The sequence below is a fragment of the Mus caroli genome, chromosome 2, assembly GCF_900094665.2.
Source record: "Mus caroli chromosome 2, CAROLI_EIJ_v1.1, whole genome shotgun sequence".
Taxonomy (NCBI): Eukaryota; Metazoa; Chordata; class Mammalia; order Rodentia; family Muridae; genus Mus; species Mus caroli.
The window spans coordinates 155,336,410-155,346,964 of record NC_034571.1 but is presented as its reverse complement, the minus strand read 5'-3'; the positions used below and the strand labels follow the sequence as shown (position 1 = coordinate 155,346,964).

The following is a 10,555-nucleotide window of genomic DNA, read 5'->3' as shown; positions in this document are numbered from 1 at the left end:
AAAAAAAAAAAAAAAAAAATGCAGCCTGTGCATATATGCGCAGCATGGTGCATGGCAAATAGTGGCATCATGTAAGGCTTGGTATTCTCTTGTTCCCCAAATCTCCCTGGAGACTAGGTGCTCTGAACTAGAAACGCCCTCTCAAAGACCACTACCTTTTAGGGGAGTGAAAAGGGACTCATTGTCTAATGGTTACAAAGTTTCCTATAGGCTGATGAAAAAGGAAAAAGTTTAGAAGGGATGGGCATGTGTGTGGCTCAATTGGTAGAGATCTTGCCTAGCATGCAGAGAGCCCTGAGTTCAGTTCCCAGCACCGCATATAACAGGTGTGGAGGTACACGCTTATAATTCTGGCACTTGGAGGTGGGAGCAGGAGAACTAGTTCAAGATCATCTGTAGCTAGTTAATGAGTTAAAAGCCAGTCTGAACAACATGAGACCTTGTCTCAATAGAAGAATAGAGATAGCAAGATGGCTCAATGGGTCAAGGCACTGGCTGCTAAGCCAGATGATCTGAGTTCAGTTCCCAGAAGCTGGGGGATTTATGAGTTTGAGGCCAGCTTGCACAATGTGGTAAGTTTCAAGGTAGCATAGACCACATAAAGATACCCTGTTTCAAAACCACAAAACAACAATGAAACAAAATTTTAAAATTGTAAATTAACTAATTAATGTAAAATTTAATTTATTTTATTTAAATATGTATTTAAAATAATTTTAAAATAAAAAATAAATTAAAAAATAAAAATTAAAAAGAACATGCATTTAAAATTTTATTTTATTTAGATATGCATTTAAAATAACTTTAAAATTTAAAAAAAAATTAAAGATTTCCTCCCCTCAAAGTACTGGGTTGGCCTTATGTGTTGCTTGCTTTATTTTTGTTTTTTGAGACAGGGTGTCATGTAGCCAAGACTGGACCTCACTGTGAAGCCCAGGTGACCGTTAACTCCTGACCCCCTGGCTTCTACCTTCCCTGTGCTGGGATTACACCACGCACCACCAAGCCTGTCGAGTAATCAGGAGAATCGGACTTCCGATTTTACAACAGGTTTCATTCATTTATCCATTCATCCGTCAAGCTCTTCAGAGTGTCCATGGATATCAGGACTAGTGTCAGGTACTATAGACTGTACTTTGTAAAAGGACTCTTGGGGGCCAGGCACGAGGGGAACACACCTATAACCCCAACAATCAGAAGGCTGAGGCAGGAGGACCAGAAGTTCAGTCATCCTCATTGAGAATTTGAGGCCAGCCTGGGATAAGAGAGAGCCTGGTGTTTTGTTTTGTTTTGTCTTCTTTTACCGTACTTTAAAAGTACCCTTAAGCCTTTAGGAAGGTTGGGAGTGGAGAGTCATTTTGATAGAATCAGAGTAGCTCCCTGGGTTCTTTGTTTGTTTGTTTGTTTGTTTAATCATTTGAGGACAATTCTGCTTACAAAAAAAAAAAATAGATAACGGTAAGCATCCTAAGCCCAGCACTGGGGAAACTGAGGCAGAATCTCATCTGCAAGTTTGAGGCCACTCAACTTTGAACTCAAGTTTGAGTTCCAGGCTGGTCTGGGATAGAGAACGAGACCTGTCTCAACATACCAAAACAGGCTCTTTTTTCCTCATTTTGAGATGAAAATCTGTAATGTTCACAAGCCTGAACACTGACGCTGGAGGAAAACGGTTATTGTCGTTTTCCCTGTGTTTCGAAGAGATTCTGTAAAGGTGTCTCCTGATCTATTGAGTCTGAGGGAGAGCTCAGCGTGCCCTTCCATCCAGTCCCTCCTACAGGGGGCAGGCGTTCTTAGTTGTCTGTTTCTTGAGGTGAGCTCAGGGGCCTGGCACTGCGCCCACAAGAGGTTTGCATATGCCCAGTGATGCCTGGCATTGTTGTGAAAGGCTAGCTTAAGGGTAAAGTATTAGCATAAACATTCGGGGCGGGACGGGGCGGGGCGGGGCCGGGGAGGGCAGACGGGCCGATTCAGGCCATAGCCCCTCCCCCACCCCACCCCACCCCGCTCCTGCCTTTTGGTTTTGTCCCTCTCCTCCCTCTCCCTCTCCCTCTCCCTCTCCCTCTCCCTCTCCTTCTCCTCTTCCCTCTCCCCCCTCTCCCTCTCCCTCTCCCTCTCCCTCTCCTTCTCCTCTCTCCCCGCTCCCCTTGGGTTCAGAAGAAGAATTATTAGCTAAAGCTATGACTAAACGATAGAACACTTGCCTAGCTTGTACAAGACCCAGTCCCTGTATCAACCAACCAAACAACCAACCAAACAACCAACCACCTTGTCAGATGACTCTCCTAAATATCCCAACCCACTACAGTATTGAATAAAAGGAACCCTGGGGCAGTACTTACTTAATGGCGTAGTTGCAGACCAGGTAGACAGCCTGCTGCCAGGTGCTGCCCCACACATTGATGCTGCTACAGGTGTTAATGGCGCAGCCCAGCCGGCTGGAGGATGCCCACACCATCTGCAGAAGCACAGAGACAGGCAGGCTGAGACTTGAAGGATGGTTACTGGACGCCATTCTAGTTGAGTATATTATGTGACGTCTTGGGGCCAGGGATAGGATGGGGAAGAGGCCAAGTCTACATCCTAATGGGGAAGGGGATGGCTTGAGGCGTTTACTCTGTGATGGAATGTCTCTCAAAAATAGTATTTTATTGAACCCAACAGTAGGGGATATGTTTCACATTGTTACACAGTGAACGGTGAGCATACAACACTACTTCAAGGAGGTTAAATACAAACCTTTGAATCACACCCACCTGAATCAGCTTTGCCTGCTGTGAGATTTTGACTGCGTGTCTAATCCTCTCTGTGCCTCTCTGATTCATTAGAAAGGCAGAAGAATAATGCCCCATGATTTTGTTTTTATTTATTTATTTATTTTTAAAGATTTATTATTTATTATGTGTAAGTACACTGTAGCTATCTTCATATACTCCAGAAGAGGGCGTCAGATCTCATTACGGGTGGTTGTGAGCCACCATGTGGTTGCTGGGATTTGAACTCAGGACCTTTGGAAGAGCTCTTAAACGCTGAGCCATCTCTCCAGACCCTTGTTTTGTTTTTAGACAGTGCCTCACTGTGTATCCTTGGAGAGCCTGGAATGTGTAGACGAAGCTGAGCTTGAACTCACAGAGCTCTGCCTGCCTCTGCCTCTGCCTCCCAAGTGCTAGACTTAGAGACATGAGCCACCACGGCTATTTTTATTTTTTTAAGATAGTCGGAATGAGAGCCGGGCGGTGGTGGCACATGCCTTTTATCCCAGCACTTGGGAGGCAGAGGCAGGCAGATTTTTGAGTTCAAGGCCAGCCTGGTCTACAAAGTAAGTTCCAGGACAGCCAGGGCTACACAGAGAAACCCTGTCTCGAAAAAACCAACCCCCCCCCCTCAATAAAAAAGATAGTCGGAATGAGATGATGTGAAGCTCAGTCATAGAACAAAACAGACAACAGGAGTCTTGGGAAACGGAAAATACCCCAAAATATTTCAAACAAAATGGTGGCAAGTCATGATGCCTGTAATGAGTTCCAGGTCCCCAGGAGCCCAAGTTTCAATATATTTCATCTCAATGCATTGTCTGCACAACTTTCCAGGAATGTACACCTTACACAAAGGAAAGCACACACAGGGAACTGTGGGAGTGCCTGTGGTCCCAGTACTCAGGAGGCTGAGACAGGAGGATGGAGAGTTAGGAACCAGCTTGGAATAGGCAGTGACTCTGTCTACAAAGAGAGAAACAAAAGAAAGCCCATGGAGCCCAGAACCAAAGTCCCCATCCTGCCTTCCCCCATCATTTTCTGTCTGTTCAGTAGCACTCTCGACTGACAGGAGGGTACCTGGGTATAGTGGGAGCAGACAGGACCACTGCAGAGCCAAGGGCAGTGTGGGGTGCAATCCTTTGGAGCCGGGAATGAGTAATGACGCTTCTCCTCAGACCAAGACCTCACAAGGTCTACCACAGAACGGAACCTGGGGAGGCCAAGAACATGGAAGAAGGTGAGGGAGGATGGAAAAGTCACTCTGTCACCAACTTGTTTGGTGAGCCACTCATTTCTCCATCATGTTCCCCATCTGGAAAACGCTAGAATGGAGACCATCACACCTACCTCGTGGTTCTGTTCTGAAGGGCTACGGAGAGCTCACTTGTCCCTGGCACACAGTAAGTGCTCAATAAAGCTGTGCAGAGCCAGGTTGTCGTGGCATCTCAGACAGAGCTCATATTTTCAGGAAGGAGAGTCGTTCCGGATCACCAGCCCAGCCCAGGAAGCCCTCCACAGGCTAACGTAACTGATGGGGTCTGAGGACTTTCTCCATCAGCTGACAATGCCCATAGCCTGAAGAGATCAGGCCACCTCCTAAGGAGCTCTCTCTGGGACAGAGTTTAGAAGCATTCTAATGCTGTAGCTTGATGGTGTGCTGAGGTGAATCACATGACATGAAACTTCCTGCCCAGTCCCCTCAAACTTACAAAAGTGTGACGTTCCTTTTGTTCCTGGGGTTGCTCTGGGGGAGTTTCTCTGGTGACTTCTCTGACAAGTCTCTCTGGCCTCTCCTCACCATCCCTCTCGATGGCATTTGACTAACTCATCACTGGCCTTGAACTCAGAGATTGGCCTGCCTGTGCCTGTGCCTGTGCCTGTGTCTGTGCCTGTGTCTGTGCCTGTGTCTGTGCCTGTGTCTGTCTGTGTCTGTGCCTGTGCCTGTGCCTGTGCCTGTGCCTGTGCCTGTGCCTGTGCCTGTGCCTGTGCCTGTGCCTGAGCCTCTGCCTCTGCCTCTGCCTCTGCCTCTGCCTCTGCCTCTGNCTCTGCCTCTGCCTCTGCCTCTGCCTCTGCCTCTGCCTCTGCCTCTGCCTCTGCCTCTGCCTCTGCCTCTGCCTCTGCCTCTGCCTCTGCCTTCTAAGTGCTGGAATTAAAGGTGTTGCCACTACAGCTGGCCTTCTCTGGCTCTCTTATTCTCACGCTTTTTAAAAAGACTAAATTTTGGAGCTGGAGAGGTGGCTCAGGTCTTCCAGAAGATCCAAGTTCAGGGCAGGAGAACACATGTGGCAGACACATATACACATAAATGTAAAATGTTTTTAAAAAGATTTTATTTTTATTTAAATTGTGTGTGTGTGTGTGTGTCTGTGTACATGAGTACAGTGTCCAGGGATATCAAAAAAGAATGTTGGATCCCTTGGAGCTGAAGTTTCAGGTGACTATACTCACCCTTGACCACTGACTTAACCACTTTCTCTGAATAAGCTGCATTTCCTTAAGGGAATTATATGTCAGCCTTCCCTTCCCAGACTGCCCAGGTGTTTTCTCTTACTCTCCATCACTGTACTTAGCAGATAGGCATAAAACCAAAGGAGCAGTAAGTGGACCCAGGAGCAATCACACTGGCAATGTGCGACAGTGCCTCTGTCAACTTGTTTTCTCTGTGAGCTCCAAAAGGGCCAGCCATCAGGCAACTGGAGTGAGACAGGAAAAATCTCATAGCAGGAAAAGAGGGTGTGTGAGCCGGGGGAAGACCATGGTCTTCAAGATCATCAGCTCTGCAGGACTCTGAGAGACCATTCCTGGCTCCCAAGGCCTAGCACTGCCTCCAACCAGCTGGTGACATGCCAAGGTGGAGATGCGCCCAATGGCATGAGGAGCTCAGTCAGGACCAACCTTGACCCCTGCTCGGGATATGGCAAACTGGTAGGCTAGGGAGGGTCATGTTTTCCTAAGGTCCTTAATTTGTTGAATAAAAAGGTGCCATAATGGACATCTCTTAAATGTTTCTGTGTATGTTTGTGTGCACATGTGCAGACACACATGTCCCTGCAGACACACGTGTTCATGTGGGGCACATGTGTCCGTTTGGAGGCCAGAAGTCAACCTCAGGTATCATTTCTTAGATGCCATCTGCCTTGTGTTTTGAAACAGGGTCTCTCACTGGCCTAAAATTCAAAGACTAGGCTAGTCTGCCTTGCTAGTGATCCCCAGGGACACCCCCCCCCCCAGCCTCTATTTCCCCAGTGCAGGGATTGCAGAAATGCACCATTGTGCTCTGTTTTCTTACCTGGGTTTTGAGTATTGAACACAGATCCTTGAGATTGCCAGACAAACACTTTAGCAGCTGAGCCTCTCCTCAGCCCTCATAAATGTCTTTGGAAGTTTACTAGCTTATGAAACCCACCTGTCTAGAAATAGCCTAGGTCAACAGGGACTCCCCCCCCCCCCGAGTTTTGGAATATAGGCGTAACTTTCTCAGGTCACACAGACCAGAATTCAGGCACCCACATTCTGACTCAGAAGCCGGAATGGTGACAAAAGCCAGGCTAGCAGTTCAGTTTCATTGTCACTCCTGAGTTCAGTGTACTCACGTCTGTCCTCTGTCCTAGCTCCACTCTCCAAAGCCCTCATCACCTCATGGTGCACGTGAATCTTCAAATCCATCCTCACTCTCTGACGTAGCATGAGCTCTAGTCCGTATTGTCCGTGTCTCCTAAACCTCAATGGGCTTCCATATATGCAGAACGAGTCTACCTGGATACGAGTCTACAGTATCCATCACCATGCATAGCGCCTGGGCCGGAGTAGGTACTCAGTGTCCATTTGTTCAGTGGTGAAATGAAGAAAGGACAGAGGTTCACTCACCGGCCGGAATGGATAGAGAGGTTCTGGCCCACGTACTTCATCAGCTGTGAGGGTCCGTGGGCCCAGATGCACTGGGTGGCCCAGGCTTCAGCAGACCTGGCCAGCTGCTCATCCCAAACCTGATGAAGGACAGACCATGATTTGCACCCAGGTAAATAACCACCATGATCATGGTCGGGAGCAGAGATGCCCATCTCCCTGACTCTGTGCAGTCTCGATCACCTGAGACCAATGCACCCACTTAAGAGATCCGAAAACAGAGGCTCAGACAGACTCCCAGGTCAAGCACAGCTCCTCAGCTGAGCCAAGGTCTGTGCTCCAGTCTCTGGCTCTGAGTAGCCACGTTCTTTCTTTCTCACTAGACCTCAAATTGAAAGCTCTAAGCTCAGTCAGGAACCCCAGGGCATTTATTTAGTAGTTATCAGTTGTCAAGTAACTGAACTCGGGGTGAAGAGGAATCACTAAGTTTAAGTTCCCAGTATTTTCATTTAAAAACTCAACTCAAGGCCTTTTTCCCTTAAAGTATGGAAACTTGCAAATAACTAAGATTAAAAATAAAAGCAGAAGGTGGTGGTGCATACCTTTCATCCTAGCATTCTGGAGGCAGAGACAGGAAGATCTCTATAAATTGAGGCCAGTCTGGTCTACTTGGCAAACATCAGGTCAGTCAAGGCTGCATAGCAGAGAGACGCTGTCTCGAAAACAATGTATCAAAAGAAGGCAAGGTGGATCAACCTACATCTTTCATCACTCCTGGACTGTTCTCTAAGCCACCTGTATCCATCCCCAGCAGTCTCCAACCTGAAATGCTCCCTGTACACCCAGATATGTAGACTCACAATGACTGTGTGCTCTGTTCTACACTTGACTCCTTTCATTTGACAAGACAGGTCACCCTAGTGGGTATTCCACATCAACACCTTTTAAATCCCATCTTTATCCTTCTTCATAGTTATATAAGTTTCCAGTGTGGAAATTCTTCACAATTTATAACTGGGAGAAAAATATCTCTTAAAAAAATACTAACTCCTAGGGCTGGAAAGATGGCTTAAAGGGGAAAGAACAGGTAGAGTTCTTTCAGAGGACCTGGGTTTGGCTCCCAGCACCCATATAACAACTCACAACTGCCTATCATTCCAGTTCTAGAGAAGCTGATATACCTTTTTGTTTAAGGAAAGCCTGGGCTACATGAGGTTGAAGTGGGATAGCAAGACAGGAAAATTATGGAGATTTGGGAAGAGAGGAGAGCCCCTCCCACTGGCGCCTCTTCCCACCTGCTGAGACTTAAGGAATCTAACACAGCTAACATCTCCCACTGCTGACAAGATCTTGTCTCAAAACAAAACAAGGGCTGGAGAGAGATGGTTCGGTGGTTAAGAGGACTGGCTGTTCTTCCAGAGGAGCCAGGTTCAGTTCCTAGCTCTCACCTGGAGGTTCAGAACCATCTGTAACTCCAGTTCCAGGGGGCACCCGTTGCTTTCTTCCTGCCTCCCTGAACACCAGGCACTCACTCATATGGTGCACAGTCATACATGCAAGCAAAACCTTCACACACATAAAAATAAATAGATAAAATATTAACAAAACCCCCAAACCCAGCTTCCTCCTAGCTCTGACTCCCTGGAATTCTCTCTGTTAGTATTGTTCACTCAGCAAATATTGAACAATATTCTTTGGCACCGAGGACTCAGTCTAGCAAGGAAATGAGCTGTCAAACAAACATGACGCACCACAAGCCCGGGGCATGTGGGAATGTGGAAAGTGACCAGACCTTCTTGGCGCTTGGAAGGTCTCAGGAGGGAGAGCTGCTTAGCCTCAACCTGGTGCATGGGCACAGGCCACCACGCGGACAAGAAATGAAGGCGCTGAAGGAAGCTAAGATGCCCACATTATTGCTGTCTGCTGCTGCCTGCTGCTGCCTGCTGCTGCCTGCTGCACTGGTAACCCTCCCCAGCATCCCTGGAGAGACACCATCCCAGTGTTCTATACAACAGGCAATAAGTAAACACCTGTTGGAGCTAGTGCCATCGATATTGCCCGTGCTCAATTAAATATGTCATTTGTTTGGGAACTGGGGGGCCTTCTGTGTGGCAGTTTCAACGTTAATAAACGAATGAGTAAGTCAGCAAACAAGTAGATGACGCCTCCCGCCCCAACCCCCAGCTCCCTGCTATCTGGCTCCTGTCTGGCCCCTTCACAATTATCTCCTGATACTTGATATTAGGGCTCTGTATCTTGTTGTAGACTTTAGTTTCTCTTACCTACTCCCTCCCCCCAAACAGTAGGGTTCTTCAGGGAAAAAACCTTGTTCTCCAAAGTACCCAGAAGGCTTAGTGCTGCACTGGGCTCCAAGAAGAAGGCAGTACATAAGAGAACACGGAGAGGGGCCCCATTTCCAGTTGTTAGGCAGGTGGGAGTCTATCAGCTATCTCTTTCCCTAAAGAAGTCTCTGTGTGCTGTCAGTCTATCTCTCCAGGCTTTGGGGACAATAGTCCCGGGGAGGAGCTGAGATAGGAGGGTATTCCTCCTCCATGCTGAGGGTTTTGGCTTCTGGGAGACTGAGCTGAGAGACACTAGAGCTGACTCTGAAAAAGACATCCCAGACTGCCCTGAGATTCAGCTCCTGGCGTTCCTCAGCCCAAGATACCCTGGTGCCTGCCTGTCTTCCACAGAATGAATGGTCTGGGTGTGTCAAGCAACCCCCTCTGCTGAGAGACAATAGCCTGGAAAGCTCCTGTCTCTACCCCCTGCAAATGCACAGCGTGGAACAAAATTCTCGTGTTATTGGAAACTCCTGCCTTAGCAGCAGGCAGACCTGGCTTGCAATCCAGGCTGGGAGACCTTAGTCAAACCTGTCTTCTGACTCTCAATTCCTTCATTTGGAAAACATAAAATGCAGTATTGAAGGAAGAGGGTTCTGTGAAGGGCCCCAAGGCCCTCTACAGATAGTATACCTCTCTCCCCACCCCCTACCCCAGCCTCATTCAGTGAGGATTTATGCAAGGACCTTTCTTTCTGAATCTGTAAAATGGACCACCCGTTTTCACCATTTGCTTAGGCCAGACAGACAGGCAGATGGTCTAGCTCGTCAAGGCCAGCCACCCCAGGCCACAGAGAACAATCTGGTCTTGGCTGGATGGTGCACAGGGAAAGTTTGGGACTCACCATATACTCCATGTTGGCAGCAGGTGGGTGTACGCTGGCCCGGATGTGGTTGTGATAATCCAGTAAAGCGCTCATGTCCCGAGCAGAGATGTGGCGCTTCCGGCGGTGCCGGGGCACCCCCAGGCCAGACAGGGGCCACACAGCTGTGTTCTTGGGTCGGCCCTGGATCAGCGTGGTGTTGGGCATCCGTAAGGCCCCCACTGTGTGACCCATCCAAAGGAGAAGGCCTGCGAGGCCCACGATGCTGGACAGAAGAGGCATAGCTGTCTGGGATGGTGTACCTGTCTGGTGCAGTTAGAGCTGCTGCCTAGAAGAGGTGGGTATGAGAAGGCCAAACCCTGAGAACTCCCCTTGAGCACTGCCAGTCTGGAGAATGCTCCTTGGGAACTTGGCAGAGATCCTCTGACCCAGCTCTCATCCCGATACTCAATTCTTCCTCCTTGCTCCCTGGACTCCGTGGGTTAGGTGATGAGAAGTGCCCAGACAGTAGCTAATTCAGACTGGGCTCTGGAGTGGGAAGGTGCCACCACCTCAAAGCCAGGGCTCTGTCGCATCTGCCCAGGAGACAGACGGCCATCCCCTCTGGCCAAATGCCTTCTTTACCAATCCCATAATGTTGGGCTCAGTAGATGCCCGCAGAAGCAGGACAGGCCCTTTTCTGAGTGCAGTGGCCTCAGGATGGACGGGGTGACATGGGAAGGTCAGATGGCAGAAGATGACAGAGGCAGAGAGGACATCGGAGGTCAGAGAAAAAGACAAGGAGAGGC

At 48.5% G+C, this 10,555-nt stretch overlaps 1 protein-coding gene across 1 annotated transcript in view; it reads right to left on the bottom strand.

Moving 5' to 3' along the window:
- The window catches only part of R3hdml (R3H domain containing like), an 11,110-nt gene extending 887 nt beyond the window's left edge, over nucleotides 1–10,223 (bottom strand). The window contains exons 1-4 of the mRNA XM_021156972.1: nucleotides 9,789–10,223; nucleotides 6,624–6,742; nucleotides 3,834–3,966; nucleotides 2,343–2,458 (exon numbers count right to left, since the gene is read on the bottom strand). Of these exons, the coding sequence (XP_021012631.1) occupies nucleotides 2,343–2,458; nucleotides 3,834–3,966; nucleotides 6,624–6,742; nucleotides 9,789–10,049 (629 nt within the window). The 5' untranslated portion in view covers nucleotides 10,050–10,223. The remainder of the gene's footprint in view (nucleotides 1–2,342; nucleotides 2,459–3,833; nucleotides 3,967–6,623; nucleotides 6,743–9,788) is intronic.
- Nucleotides 10,224–10,555: the final 332 nt, after the last annotated feature.